This window comes from Crocuta crocuta, unplaced genomic scaffold (genome assembly GCF_008692635.1).
Source record: "Crocuta crocuta isolate KB4526 unplaced genomic scaffold, BGI_CrCroc_1.0 scaffold24, whole genome shotgun sequence".
In the NCBI taxonomy this organism is placed as follows: Eukaryota; Metazoa; Chordata; class Mammalia; order Carnivora; family Hyaenidae; genus Crocuta; species Crocuta crocuta.
The window spans coordinates 13,780,534-13,796,897 of NW_027530974.1; the positions used below are offsets into that span (position 1 = coordinate 13,780,534).

At 41.0% G+C, this 16,364-nt stretch overlaps 1 protein-coding gene across 3 annotated transcripts in view; it reads right to left on the bottom strand.

Moving 5' to 3' along the window:
* DTNBP1 (dystrobrevin binding protein 1) overlaps window positions 1-16,364 on the bottom strand; it is a 119,664-nt gene that overhangs the window by 88,461 nt on the left and 14,839 nt on the right. For 2 of the 3 annotated variants that reach the window (XM_077770124.1, XM_077770123.1), the window contains exon 4: window positions 8,878-9,010. In XM_077770124.1, coding sequence (XP_077626250.1) covers window positions 8,878-8,989 — 112 coding nt within the window. In that variant the 5' untranslated portion in view covers window positions 8,990-9,010. Of the gene's footprint in view, window positions 1-2,425; window positions 2,510-8,877; window positions 9,011-16,364 lie in introns of all 3 variants that reach the window. The other variant, XM_077770122.1, reaches the window with a different exon arrangement.

A 16,364-nucleotide genomic window follows, 5' to 3' on the forward strand; every position in this document is an offset into this window, starting at 1 on the left:
ACGGTAACTTAAAATTGACTATAAAAACTGCAGAGAAAAAAAGCTGTATAAAAATTAGCTAAGTTTTGTAACTGTCATTTAAAACTAATAATCTTGTAGACCAGTAATGATCATGTTAAAACATCTATGGATCTAACAGACCAAAAAAAGAAAAAAAAAAATCAATAAAACTTTCATTTTTTTCTAGCAAACTTAAATAACTATAAATTATACTCAAACCCATGGTGTTAGACTTAAGATCCCTTATAAGTGAGGAGGATTAAATTTCAAATGATTTTGCTAAAAAGAAAATAAGTAATGGAATCAATAATCGTTCTATATTTAAAGATCTATATATATCTTTTTTTTGTTTATGACAGCTGGCAATTTCTGTTTAGAGTCTAGCTCTGTTGGGTGGCTATAGAGCTCATGAGGCTGGGAACCTGAATGACATGACTTGACCCCTAGGCAGGCCAATTAATTTCTCATGGAGAGAAATTCCCTTCTAGATACATACGAAACTTGCTACCTGAGTTCATACTTGGGTTAATAAAATGGCGACCAAGTGAAACGTGACTGACTTAGTACCAACCCGGAACTGCTAAACTGAGAAACAGACAGACCATATGTCCTTCCTAATTGGCAGACAGCATCCTGTTGTGCTTCTGAATCATCTACATCTAAAATACTCGGGAGACTCAGTGGCCATTTTACTGCTACATCAAATCCATATTTATGTTCTCTCCTTTGGAAAGTTAAAGGCTCCTGAGTACTTTAAGAATCCAGCTTAACTCCTTACCTTAGTATTCAGAAACCTATACCCCCACGCACCCCACCCCTGCAAGGCCACAGCCTCTTTTCCAATGTCACCACTACTTCCCTTCAGGAGCGCTCAACAATCACTCCAAGACGGTGGAGCATATTCCTGTCTCCCTGCCCCCGCCTGCCCCCGAGATGCCTCTGCTTGTCTCCACTGCCCAACCCCGTGCTTTTTCAGGCTGGAGGGTGGGGGATGAGGGGGTGCTACCCCTCCTCTGGGCTGCACAGCTCTCTCCCTCTTCTGAGCTTCCACACATCTTTGACTTTTACACAGAACTTATATTCTGACTCATATTATACAGCCATTTGTGTACTATCCTCTCTTCAGTGGTTCAATCAGTGAGGGTCTTAAAGGTAATAATCATGTTTGTACCTTTGTATCCCGTGTATAAGGAGATTCAACTAAGAATGATTCTATCCCACTAAAGCATAAAATACTAACCAAAAAAGCAAATGCCTGACTCATATTCATCTACCTTAAATATCAGAAGGTTATGCTAAATTTTGTGAAAGAGTAAGTTCAACTTGGGCAGAGGACTTAGAAAACATTAGACAACATGACGATACTTTGTTACTGGTATGTCACACAGGCCCAAATCAGTGAGCTAAAGCTGCAGAAGCAATGGAAAATTTCCACGTTAATTCTTAACAGGCCTGAAATCAGTAACCAAACACAGACCCACTGTATGGACAAAAATACATTTTTCTTCCCTATTAAAAACTTCCTAAGAACCCCTGTGATAATTACGTCCTCTGAATATCTCCTACTACACCTCAATGGCCGAAGTCGAACGCCCCTGTCACAAGCTTCTCCTTTCCCATCACGGGATGAACCACACGCAGCACGCAGGTACCTAAAAGCACTAGCAGGCCTCCACGGCCACGAACATACCTTGACGGGAAGCTCAGACTTGGCCGTTTTGCTCGCTGTAACGATAGCCTGTGTCTCATTTGGTGACAAGTGAGAAAGACAGGCGGAGTGATCCCGTGAAAAGCCGTGCGGGAAGGCCAGACAGCTGTGCAGGAAAGAGCCTCACTAATCGTTTGTGAGGACACGGTCCCAGAGGAAGAGCGAGTCTGTTTAGAATTTTCCCTCATGCCATTTGTCCCAAATACGTCTTATCTGCGGCATAACCACTGATACAAGAAGGACGGGCCGGCACACTCAAATTATTTCACACTTAAGGAGTACTTTTCTAATAAACGTATTAGCCTCGAGGAAAGAGGAAATCTGTGGTTCCAAACCCAGAGGTCACAGGGACCAGGTACTAGAAAGACTTGAAAGATTTTTCAAATGCTTCCATTACTCTTTTATGTACGAAGATAGATAATACAGCAGTGATGGTGTGGCAACGAGCCACTTTCAAAAGTGCATTAACTTGCAAGAGCCATCAGGGAACAAACGAGGTCTGTGTGGGGCATGAAAAGGTGTCTGAAAAGAGTTAATGTGCCTCTAGAACGGTCTAATCTCAGAAGGCAACCTGGACAAGGAAACAATCTAAGTTCACACGACACTTGCAGCTGCGGCAGTCTTTATGCCAGACGCCCTCTCAACTTGTACAAAGCAAGCAAAACGAGACCTATCAAGTTAGGTCAGAGCAAAAAAAGACAGAAGCTCAGTACATGCCTGTCACTCTCTTACAGCACTTCGTTATCGAAGAATTCACAAATTCTTCGGGACGAGGAGAACAGTATCTGCAAAGTAGGTCACCTAAAATAAATCAAGCAACAGTACAAACTCAGCGAGCCCTTAAGATTTTAAACGTCAATAAAGGAATAGGGTTAGGCTTCCCTCTAGTGGGAGTTCAAGAGAATTAAAAAAAGACGTTTCACACATTCTACCGGTTTTACCTCAGAAGGTCGTGCAGGGAATCTGGGTGACAACACTCCATTTGTCTACTTGCACACAATCTTTCAATGTTCAGAATACTGCCCTGTTCATCTACCACATTTCATGCTGTGACTTTGCATTCTACACAATTTTACAGAACAAGCTAAACTGCATAACATCCATCCAAACTCTTCTGTCAAAGAACAGTGGTCTCGTAAATTTTCACAGGCTAGAGAGACTTCCACTAGAACATCCTTATCTTTTTTTTTTAATGTTTATTAATTTATGAGAGACAGAGAGAGAGAGAGAGAGAGAGGGAGAGCGTGCACACGAGCGTAAGAGCAGGGTAGGGACAGAGGGGAGGGGGAGNATTTCATGCTGTGACTTTGCATTCTACACAATCTTACAGAACAAGCTAAACTGCATAACATCCATCCAAACTCTTCTGTCAAAGAACAGTGGTCTCGTAAATTTTCACAGGCTAGAGAGACTTCCACTAGAACATCCTTATCTTTTTTTTTTAATGTTTATTAATTTATGAGAGACAGAGAGAGAGAGAGAGAGAGAGGGAGAGCGTGCACACGAGCGTAAGAGCAGGGTAGGGACAGAGGGGAGGGGGAGAGAGAATCCCAAGCAGGCTCTGTGCTGTCAGCACACAGCCCGACACAGGGCACGATCCCATGAACCATGAGATCACAGCCTGAGCCAAAATCAAGAGTCGGATGCTTAATTGACTGAGCCCCCCAGGCTCACCCCTAGCAAGTCAGCATCTTGATGGGGGACACCCAGTCTTGTCCAGTGTTGTTTTCCCAGAGCCTACAGAGAGCTCATGACTCACAGTAGATGCCTCATGGGTACTAAGCACAGAGCTGAGTACTCAAGTTACATCTATGATCTCCTTCACCCCTCTGCCCGTCCTCTGAGGCCGGTACTCTCATTCTCTTCCTGCGGATGAAGAAACAAGTTTGGAGCAGCCAAGAAACCCGCATGGGGTCTCACAGGAAGCTGTGGGATTGGGATCCGAACCCAGGTCCGAGACCAGCCCCCAGCCCTTATTTTTCAGGACCCAGCAGGTCTTTGTCATTTCTTTTGTAAATGACAGACTACCAGTAATTATTTATTACATGGGCTTATGTAACACAAAGGGATCACATTCCATTTGAAAAAAAAATGAAGGAATTATCCATTCTTACTTCACAATTCCCAAGGGATCATGTAATCAGGAGTCATATTTATTAAGCGTAGGGGAAGGTAGCTAAACACATCATCAAAGGTTCAAATCGCTCACATCATGTAAGTCTGTTACTCTTTAATGAGCAGCTCTAGATGCCCTAGAGAGCGAAGCAAGATTACAACAAGGGCTGTGTGGCCTGGATGATGGAGGGACCGAGAAGATGTGATGTCAGATCTGACAGCGACACAGCACAAAGTTCAAAGAAGTTAGGGGAACCCTGTGACTGTACACAGGTCAGTTACGCCTTCTTAGTTCTTAAAACTTTTTTATTATTGCTCAACTATAAAGCTTCCTAATATATCAAAGTGTTCAGGTGATAAGAGATATTTTGAGGCTATCAAAAAATAAAAGAAGCCAGTAATATATGAGCAAACATTTAAAACAGCAGTTCCAATATCTAAGAATGATACATACGCTCCTTAAAATGACTTCATAAAATACCTTAATGATATAGATACATGTTTCACAATTTAGCCCATCAAATGGAGCTTTAAGATAGTTTCCTATTGTAAAGAATGTCAGCACCAGGGTGCCTGGGTGGCTCAGTCAGTTAAGCATCCAACTTTGGCTCAGGTCATGATCTAACAGTTCATGGGTTCAAGCCCTGTGTCAGGCTCGGTGCTGACAGCTCAGAGCCTGGAGCCTGCTTCAGATGCTGTGTCTCCCTCTCTCTCTGACTCTCCCCTGCTCACGCTGTCTCTCTGTCTCTCAGAAATAAATAAAACATTAAAAAAAAAAACAGAAAAGAAAAAGAATGTCAGCACCCATTCCAAGAAGTTTAAGTTGCTTATCTAAAAGTCTCAATGTCAAAACACTCTCTGTGGCCAACAACTCTAGACCAACAAACCCTAGGCCTCTGGACTCAGATTTGACCAGCTGTCTGTTCCAGTCGGTCCTTAATTAGTAAGTATAAGTATCAGATGAATGACAGCAATACAGTCAAAACCAAAGACAGCAGGCTTCAAATGCTAATAGTAATTCAGACTGGCAGTATATGTAAAACCCAACCACCTAGACTTCAGAGGTATCTTCTAAGCAAGCAGAATTCACTCTTCAAAAAGACCTCAATGCAAGCACAGCATATTTTATTGAGCTTCACTTTATTGTGCTTTGCAGATACTGTGTTTTTGACCAACTCAAAGTCTGTGGCAACCTTGCTTTGAGCTAGTTTATTGGTGCCAAGTTTCCAACTGCATTTGCTCACTTCATGTGTCTGCATCACATTTTGGTACTTCTTGCCATATTTCAAACTCTTATTATTACTGTGGTGATCTGTGACCAGCAATCCTTGATGTTACCATGGCCATTGTTCTGGGATGCCACGAACCACACCCATAAGACAGCGCACCTAACAGATCAATGTCATGAGTGCTTTGACTCCCCGCCAATTGGCCTCCCTTTTCCCCCAGAAACAACAACGTTGAAATGAGGCCAATTAGTAACAGTGCAATGGCCTCCAAGCATTTGAGTGAAAGGAAAGACTCACATCTCTCGCTTTAAATCAAAAGCTAGAAAGGATGAAGCTTAGTGAAGAAGCCATGTCAAAAACTGAGATAGGCTGAAAGCTGGGCCTCCTGCATCAAGCAGTCAGCCAAGTAGGGAACGCAAAGAAAAACTTCTTGAAGGAAATGAAAAGTGCGACTCTAATGAACCCACGAAAGACAAGAAAGTCAAACAGTCTTATTGCCCACAGGGAGAACATTTTAGTGGTCTGGACAGATCAAATCGGCCACAGCACCCCATAAGCCAAAGCCTAATTCAGAACAAGGCCCTGACTCTCCAATTCTATGAAGGCTGAAAGAAGTGAGGAAGCGGCCGAAGAAACGTTTGAAATCAGCAGAGGCTGGCTCATGAGGTTAAAGGAAAGAAGCCATCTATCTCCATGACACAAAAGTACAAGGGGAAACAGCCAAGTACCGATGTAGAAGCTGCAGCACGTTCCCCAGAAGATGTAACTACGGTAGTTACTGGTGGTGGCTACACTGAACAGCACACTTCTAATGGAGATGAGGCAGCCTCCTACTGGAAGAAGATGCCACGCAGGACCTTCAGAGCTGGAAAGGAGAAGTCAATGCCTGGCTTCAAAGCACAGGCTGACTCTCTGGTTGGGGGTAACGCTGCTGGTGACTTTAAGCTGAAGCCAGTGCCCACTTACCTGAGCAAAAATCCTAGAGCCCTTATGAACGGTACTAGATCCACTCTGCCTGTGCTCTCTAAAGGGAACCGTAAAGCCTGGATGACGGCACATCTGTTCACAACATGGCTGACTGAATATTTTAAGCCCACTGTTGAGACCTATTGCTCAGGGAAAAAAAGATTTCTTTCGAAATATTCCTGCTTGTTGACAATGCACTTGGTCACTCAAGTGCTCGGATGGAGACAGAGAAGGAGATCAATGCCGTTTTCATGCCTGCCGACACAATATCCGTCCTGTAGCCCATGGGTCAGGAGTAGTTCTGACTTTTTTAAGAAATCCACTTCATAAGGCAGTAGCTGCCATAGACAGTGATTCCTCTGACGGATCTGGGCAAAGCAAATTGGAAATCTTCAACAAAGAACTCAGCCTTCCAGATTCCACTAAGCACATTCAGGATTCACTGGAAGAGGTCAAAATGTCAACATGAATAAGAATTTGGAAGAAAGTAATTCCAACCCTCATGGAAGACTTGGGGGTGGGGGTTCAAGACTTCCGCACAGGAAGAAACTGCAGATGCGGTAGTAAGAGCAAGGGAACTGAAATTAGCAGTGGAGCCTGGGGACGGGACTGAATGGCTGCCGTCTCGTGATAAAACCTGAGGAGGAGATGCTTCCTAGGGATGAGCAATGAAAGTGGTTCCCTGAGTTGGAATCTACTGCTGGTGACAACGCTGGGAAGGTCACAGAAAAGACAACAGAAGATTTAGAAGACCACATACACTGGGGCAGCAGCAGGTCTGAGAGGACGGGCTCCAATTCTGAAAGAAGCTCTACTGTGGGTGAAAGGCTATCGAACAGCATCACCTGCTACAGAGAAATCATTCGTGAAAGGAAGGGTCAACCTATGCCACAAACTTCCTTAATGTCTTATTTTAAGAACCTGTCACGGCCACCCAACCTTCAGCAGTCCCAACTTGACCGTCAACATGGAGGCAAGACCCACCAGAAAAATTATGACTCACTGAAGTCCCCCAAGTGACAGTATATTTGAGCAAAAGTATTTTTTAATTAAGGTACGTACACTATTTTTTTAGACATGAATCTATTGCATACTTAATAGACTAGAGTAGTGTGAAAACATAACTTTCATATGCACTGAGAAACCAAAAACTTCATTGACTCATTTTATTACAATATTTGCTTTACTGAGGTGGTCTAGAAGCAAACCCCCAATGTCTGAGGTATGCCTGTATATTCTATTTTAAGAAAGACTTCTATAAACTGCATTTCCCAAGCAGGATTAACTACGAGAATAATTAGAGTTGCACAAAATGCACTTAATCAGGAAAGTGCTATCGAACAAAGAACATCTATAAACAGAATGTACTCCTGGCTAGGAAAAAAAAGGAAGGGAGGTTATCCTGTCTGCAGAGACATCCACAAGCAATTTACAGCAAATGACTCCAACAGATGCAGGAAGATAAGCCAAAGAAAGTGGCTAAGAAGAAAATTCCAAATATCTTGGAGACTATAGTCAGCCACCAAAGGCCAGACAAGGATCGTTAGTATCCCCACAAGAGGGAAGTCGGGCAGAGGGCAACCACAGCTATTTGACATTTCTCTTAAGACCCAGAATTGCTTTTTCATGCCCTGCCTTCAGGAATCACAAACCACCACTACCAGAAGACCTTTGCAAGAGCCAGAGCCTTAAGAATACAGTCCAGGAGGCGACTGACAGCTTCTGAAGTGTCATCCCCACTGAGCATGCCATCGCTGTGACTGGGACCCTGAATCCACATCTTATTAACTGTGACCGTGAGAGTCACAGGCTCTCCAAGCCTTACTTTCCTTAGCTGTCAAATGGGATAATAGCAGCTACTTTCAAAGGGTTCATGTGAGGATTAAAGACGTTTGTAAAGCACCTAACAGTGTCTGGCATATAACAGGTGCTATAAATGTGAACTATGGTTAACAGCAACAGCATTCCAAATACCATTCAGGTCCATTTCATCCACACACAAAAAACTGCTGTAAAGTTTACTAGTGACTTGCTTTGCAAATCATTTTTGTTTTGCTTAAGAAAGGTAATACTGAAAAACAGGAAGAGATGATAAGATATCCTCAGCTTCTTACCTATAACACTGAATCCGGTTATTGGCCCGGGAAATTTATCTCCCATGTAGATACTCCCTACTCTTAAATTGCACTAAGATCTGAAGCTTGGTTAGAAAACAGTGAGCCACAATACCATCCTAAAATGTGGCACTGTCAAACAAAAAAGGAGTTTTTTTGACTATAAACTCAAGAAATAAATACAAGCATAATGTATCATAATGAAAACTACAAAAAAATATATAAACTTCCACGAGGTATATAAATTTAGCCAAACAGGTACCCTCATGGAACTGATTTTCTTTAATCTCTCAAGTGTTCAAGGAGGGGAAAAAACATATTTGAAGACATGAAGCTCTAAGAAGACCTAATTTTTAAAGCAATGACTTTCAGAGGACATTCTACAACCAGAACAAGTCACTATAACCCCTTTTCTTTTATATATTTTTACTTTTAAACAGAGATCTGATGTCACACACACAACCCTGAGTCACTCTAAGAATCAACAAATTATGTTTCCTAAACTGAACTGAGGCAGAAAAGGTCAGCATATATTTCAGAAGTAATTTCTAGACTTTAAAACCATTTCCTGTCTAATCCTACTTAATCAGAATGTGAAATGAACTATAACTCACTCTTTGCAAAAAAAAAATCATACTAACGAAGACTGTAATATATTCTTAGAAGGCTGTGAATTCCTATCAAGTCCTGTCCAAGTTATTTTCATTCCTAAAAGTCACGGACAGATACAAACGTTAACACTTACTCAGATTGGCGGTCATGGATTCTAAATCTGCTATTAAACCTGGAAGCTGCTGTAGCTGCTCCTGTAACTCGATGAGGCTCGTCTTCTTTTTCTCCCAGTGTGCGGAGAGCATCACCACCTCGCTGTCCACCAGCTGCAGTATGGGAGGAAGCCAAAGCAGACTTCAGGCGCAAGGAAATGACAGCCAATGAGAGTTGCTCAACGTTAGAAAGAAAACTGAAGTTGTTTTCTTTCTTAGAAGAGAACCGACTTACTATTCAGTGCGGAAAACCTCAAATTACTGCTAGTCTCCGTGCATCTTCACCCGGAGAAGAGAAAGTTCAGAAGTGACCTTGGAAATCACTTCTAAGTACACCCTACTTTTAAGTAAACTATGTATTTGAAATCCAAATCTAGACAAAACATAAATTAAAAAAAAAAACAAACCAACACTCACAAACCAAAAAGAAAACAGAAAGCAACCCGAAACACAATTACTGGGTAATTATTTGTTTTCCAAAAGGAATTTTTTTTAACAGAAAAGTTCCTTGATGCCTTTAGAATACATAGGATTCAGTTTACATTTAAACAGGAATGCACTGCATAAAGTAAGGTAAATAGTACGTGTCTATGAAAGAATGATTGAGGCAAGTGGTCAATTCCAGAAAAAGATGAAGAGGATTTATGTCAACAAGGAATTCAGAGGTGAAGGGCTCCTAACAGCATGGCAGTGACATATTAGACCAGCCTAAAAGAATTCTAACTTCTTTTCCTGAGGACTGTGGCAAAAAAATGACAGTCATCAGTTTCTCCCAAACAATTTTGTTGTGGGCTTAACACGGTGGAGAGCAGGGACTTAGAATAAGATTTCGAAGGAGCAGGTGGAGGCCATCTTCTGAAAACATCGCCAGTGGTAAGCAAGCATTGTGAAAGATCCCCACATCAGTACAGTAAACACCAAGACTGTAAAATTCATTACCTAACAGAAAATGTATTTGAATTTTGTCTGAAATCGGAGTTCATGGTTAAAAAGAGGCAATTTACATATCTCAGGATTAAGATGTCTCAGGAGGTAGAACATGAGTGCAACAAATTGTTACTGACTCTCACTAAGCTAATTGAGAACTTCAGGGAAATAAAAATATCAAAACTAGATGCGAATCATTTGGACGTGGTGCTAGACTGCTTCGGTGTCTATATTTTAACATTCCAGAAATTCCCAACATAGAAACAGAAGAATTAAGTTTGACAGAGAAGTTAAAAGCCACCTGGTTTCCTCACTCTGTCCCCGGGCTCGCACACCTGCCCCCTGCTTTTCAACCCACACTGCAGGAAAGACCACACCACCTCTCCAGGTGGAGCCTCCACTGAGCGGGAGAGGGGACACCACACTTTACTCAAGCCGCATTGCTCATTAATTTTGTTTAGTTAAAAATGCCTATTGCCGGGGCGCCTGGGTGGCTCAGTAGGTTAAGCACCTGACTTCAGCTCAGGTCATGATCTCACGGGTAGTGGGTTCGAGCTCCGCATCAGGCTCTGTGCTGACAGCTAGCTCAGAGCCTGGAGCGTGCTTCAGATTCTGTATCTCCCTCTCTCTCTCTGACCTTCCCTGCTCACACTGTCTCTCTCTCCCTCTCTTAGAAATAAATAAAACATTAAAAAAAATTTTTTTGAAAAATGCCTATTGCCAACCAGGTTTATAAAGATCCCTAAAAGGAATCTAAGGAATACTGAGCAATGTGAATATATATAGCTGTGACGCCAGACTAAGGGAACTGAGGCTTGAAACAAGGATCTGTGTTCATAAAATTCATCCTTACAATCTTCTCCTGACCACTCCCTGTGTGGGCTATGGGGACACAACAGTGAACGAAACAGAAAATTCTGCCCACTTAATGCTGATATCCTGTAAGCAGGTCTCCCAAATTCTCTTAGCTCTGGTTTTTAAACTCTGAAGAAGAAAAAATAATTCCTATATTACAGGGCAGATTTGAGGATAAATAATATATCTTTCCAGGTATGTGGTATATTTTTTTTTTTACTAAGTCTGTTAAATCTTAACTACTCTGGTTAATTAAGTGAATTTGAAAAATCTAGAACAAGTTTTTGATATCAACCACGTCTTACTGAAAATTAAAGTGCAGCATAAATATTAAAATAACTATAATCTAGTTCTTACCTTCCACAAAACTGAAAATTATATTCTGAATACAGGATATAAGAAATATATGCAGAAAAAATATATCAGAATACACTAAAATGCCATTTTAGGAAAAAATGAGAGACTGAACCGATTCTCAGAAGTCACTATCAATAATTACGTAATAAAACTAAAACATTTTGAGCATTTTCCGTGTGCCAGGCCCTGTGCTAAGCGATTCACGTGTTTTATGTCGTTTAGGGCACATGGCAACCTTATAAACTAAGTACTATTATCACCTTCATTATGCCACTTTCCCAAGGGCCACAGTGGACTGAGATCAATCCTAAGGAATCTGACACTCAAGCTCAGCCCTTAGTATTCTAGGGACTGTGCTACAGGGGTATATGAGAGGAAGAAGTGAAATGCTAGCAAAAGAAAAGGTTCTAAAAAACGATAAACTTGACTTCATGGTAAGAAATGATCAGGGGCGCCTGGGTGGCTCAGTCCGTTGGGCGTCCAACTTTGGCTCAGGTCATGATCTCCCGGCTCGTGGGTTCGAGCCCCACATCAGGCTCCTTGGGCTCTGTGCTGACAGCTCAGAGCCTGGAGCCTGCTTCCCTTCCCTCCCTCCCTCCCTCTCTCTCTCTGCCTTTCTCCCACTCACGATCTCTCTCTCAAAAATAAATAAAACATGAACAAAAATTAAAAAGAAATGATCACAAGAAGGCCAATTTTTCCACCTCTAAATAAACCATCCTGAATAAAACCAGATCTAACACCAGGATATCAAATTTAAGCAGGAAGACAAACCCACCGTGCTTCATTCCAAAATGCCTTCTGTTGGGCACTGAAGGGAGAATGAAGACACTGGACGGAGAATGCCAATGACCGATGAGACGGCTAATAATAGGACCCAACCGTGTATGACACGCAACTGTTCAGGGCTTTGGGGGTACAGAATTTCACGTGATTTCCAAACAACGCTGTCTGGTGGGCAGGGAAGGTGGTGTTACGTATGACATCTTATAGATGAGCAAACTCACAGCAGAGAGACTAAGGCAGGTGCCCAAGGTCAAACGTCCTAGCACAGAAACTAGGATTTCCAACACGCACTTTGGTGAACTTCCTACCACAGCCACAAGAGCCAGGCGGGAACGCGGAGAAGCATGTCTAATTTAATCAACTTATACTTCAAATTGTTAAACCATGAATCTTAAGGGTTCAGTTTGAAGACAAGCAAGTATTTCACAATAATAGGGATCAGAAGAAAATAATGCACCTGGAGTCTAACTTTTAAAAACTGCCCTGAGAGTCTAACCCCTAACGTCATCATTAACTATTCATTTATATATTGCTAGAAAGAAAATAAATGTAAAGAACTTGTTAAAAAAAAAAAGTGTAGAAAAGCCTAGACAAACTACAAATGTTGATTTTCTAAGATACCATCTGAATTTTAAGACTATATAGTAAGAACTAGCTTTAAAACTTAAGATGAGTATAAAATAATGTGTCAAAAAAGACTGAATGGTTCCTAAGTGTATTTGGCCTGGCAGGTGGAAGCTGTCTGGTTCAAGGCCACCAAAGACACATGAGCGACAGTCTGACAAAATAAACTCATTATAGGTTAGCACTATGCACATTAAAGATTGACATTTTAAACATTTGTGTGTCTCAACAATACATCAGAGGAATTTGAAATAAATTTTCATTTTTTAAAAATTGCTTTAATGTTTATTTATTTTTGAGAAAGTGCGTGTGCGCGCAAGCAGGAGAGGGGCAGAGGGGGAGGGAGACACAGAATCTGAAGCAGGCTCCAGGCTCCGAGGTGACTGCACAGAGCCCGATGCAGGGCTCAAACCCATGAACTAACTGTGAGATCATGACCTGAGCTGAAGTTGGATGCTTAAGTGACTGAGCCACCAGGTGCCCCAATAAATTTTCATTTTTAAAGCTGAGCATTATATTTCTGGAAAACAACAGAGGCACTTTTGATCAGATGTGGGTCTTACAATAGCTCTATGAATAAATTTAAGAACCTTAAGTAGCATGAATTCAACAACATATCTTACAGGAGATTCATTTTCCTATATATTTCATTATAAAACACTTCATACAATCAAAAGAATTATTTGTTAAAGCTTCTCTACAGAATATGGTCTTCACTGAACACCGTGGGCCTCCCCATGCAGATTCATACAGATGCAGTAGTTCACTAATTGTCCCTGCTGTACGGTACTTGATTTTATGAATAACATTAGAATTTACTCTGTAGATGGGACTGTGTAACTGCCTAAAGTTTCACAAAACCTGCTCAAACATGCTGGTACAAATCTCCTGGTGCACACGTGCCAAGGTTCACAAATGAGTTATAGCTGTGTCCAAGGCACTGCTCTCACCTCCCAGACGGGCTCAACAGGACCTGGGGTAATCAGACTGCCCCGGCCTAGCCACCTCTGACTTCAAGGGGCCTCATCTATTTCTTACGTAATAAAGGCAAAGCCAACGTTATCAGAGAAAATACGTGCCGTACCCATGTGATCAGAGGAAAGCTTGAGCTGCAAAGCTCTGGATGTATGCCCAGGAACAGAACTGTTTTTGGAGACGTACATGCAACTTGAACTTCTACTTAGTGCCAACTCATGCTTTCTAACGCAATTGTAGCAATGGATTTAGTTCTAGTTGTTCGTCATGATGTTTCTTCCAAGGGAAGAAACCAGACTTTCCTTAGCCAGTAATGACCATCCACACAGACACTCGAGGCTTAAATTTTTGGTAAGCTAATGAATATGAATTTGTGGTTTCAATTTGTATTTCTTTGATCACTATTCAACGCCAAAACACATTTTCATGTGTATTGGCCATTCCTACTTTTCCCTCTGTAAAATGCCTGGTCATAGCTTTTGGACACTTTTCTATTGGGTTATCAATTTACTGGGCTGTATGTTGTTCATATTTTATGAACACTTGTCCTCTGTTTTATGAACTGCTTAACTTTTTCATGGTGTCATTCAATGAGTAGAAGCTTTGATAAAAATCATTAGTATTTTTAGTCGGTGCTTTTTATGCCTTCTTTAAGAAATCTTTCTTGGGGCGCATGGGTGGTTCAGTAGGTTAAGCGTCCAACTCTTAACTTCAGCTCAGTTCATGATCTCATGATTCTTGGGATCGAGCCCTGCGTCAGGCTCTGCACTGATAGCATGCAGCCTGCTTGGGATTCTCTCTCACACCCTCTCTCTCTGTGCCCCTCCCCCAACTCGTGCTCTCTCTCAAAGTAAATAAATAAACATTAAAAAGGAATCTTTCTCTACCCTGAGGTCTTAAAGGTTTTCCACTATTTTCCAAAACATGTAATTTCTCTCTCACGTTTAACCCTCATGGAGCCAAAATTTGAATGAAGGTCTTCAACTATTTTCATTTTGGAGATTCTACCCCATATAAAAGATAGGAAAAAATGAAAGTTGTACACATTAGGAGGGAGGAAACAAAACCTACCATCTACACAAAACAACTCCCAGGCCCACATACAAATTACTGGGAAAGAGGATTTAGCAAGATGGCTGAATATGGGATCGATACACTGCAAGTCAGATATATACTGCAGGTCTGAGTACATATATCAGGACAAAGAAGTTATTTTCTACAAAAACTTGTTAAATCCTTTTACTCTAACTGGGTGCTTAATGTTATTGAATTTCTGTACTTAAGTGTATGATATTATACAATTGGTCCATTGTATTTTCTGCATCCGATGATCATATATCTTTCTTCTTTAATATGTTATTGTGGTCAGTTGCATTTATAAGACCGCTAATGTCAACCTTTTAATCCAGGAATAAACCAGGAAGACAGGATTGTGGTTTTTATGCATTGCTGGGCTCGGGGTGGCAACACAACCACACACTGCAGAGTGTGTGCCAAAGACTGCCTTTTGTTGATCATCCAATCTCATGTATAATTGAATATTTACATATCTACTAATACTTATCATAGGAAAACTTTATATTTAAGCTTGATACACACTTTAAAACAATGTGTGAGAAGACTCTCAAATTATATTTCAGACACAATTGTTAGACTATCACAGTCCCAAGACTGGAGGAGGAGCACATCCAGGAAGGAGATCCATACCACCAGTTGCAGGAGGCCGTGTGACTGCACGTGAGCAACTCTCGACTAACAATTACGTTAGAAGTCTGGTCATCGGAAAACTATGCCGTAAGCACTATACTTCCTAACAGACTGCACCCAGGTATAGACAGTTTGCTGGTTTTAAATATATGTAAGCAAGCTGGTTGAGGGTTTTGGGTGACACATCATAACTTTTCCAATTTAGAATATGGGAAATAAGCTCCTTGTTGGAGTTTTTGCATGGAACATTCGACTTTCAGAAACTTAAGTGAGAGATGATGACTGTTTATTATTTTTAGATCTATATTCATGCGTGCGAGTGGACCTTAATGTCATTTTCTCATACATCCCTTGTTGGGGTTCAGTATTAAAAGTGATTCTAATCTCATTAAATGAGTTGGGCACAGTTTCCTCTTTTTCATTTACCCCAAGAGTTGGTCTAACACTGAAATGGTAGATTCCCCAAGTTTGATAGAACTCTCCTATCTAACTCTGCAGTCTGTCTGAGCAGAAACAATTTTTAATCACTAATACAATTTCCTATTTCCAATCTAAATTGCTTCTAGAGTTCATTTTGGTAAAAACTTCTGAGATTTTTGGCATTTCATCTAAGTTTTCAAATTTGTCAGAGTTGTTTATAAACTCAATCTTTTTGCTCTCTGTGATAACTGGTGACATTCTCTTCAATTCTTAAAATTATTTTTTTTCTTGATCAATACCATCAGAGATTTATCTACTGTATTAGTCTTTTCTCAGGCCTTTTTACTTTGGGGGCGCCTGGCTGGCTCAGTCAGTAGAGCATGCAACTCTTGACCTCAGGGTTGTTGAGTTCAAGCCCCACACTGGGTGTAGAAATTACTTAAAAATAAATAAAACTTAAAAAAAGAACTTTTCACTTTGTTTAGTTTCTATTGTATTTTTATATTCTATTTCATTTACTGGTCTCTTATATCTATCATCTTTTCCATTCTTTCTTCAAGGTTTATTCTGTTCTCTTTCCAAATCATTAAGTTAGTAATTTAGGTCAGTGTCGGTCTTTCTTTTTTCTCTATAAAACTTCCATCTAAGTAGACTTGAGACAATTCAACAGCTTACAAGTAAATTTTAAAGTTTTCAATACTGGGGCGCCTGGGTGGCTCAGTTGGTTAAGTGCCTGACTTCAGCTCAGGTCATGATCTCACGGTTTGTGAGCTCAAACTGTGCTGACAGCTCAGAGCCTGGAGCCTGCTTCAGATTC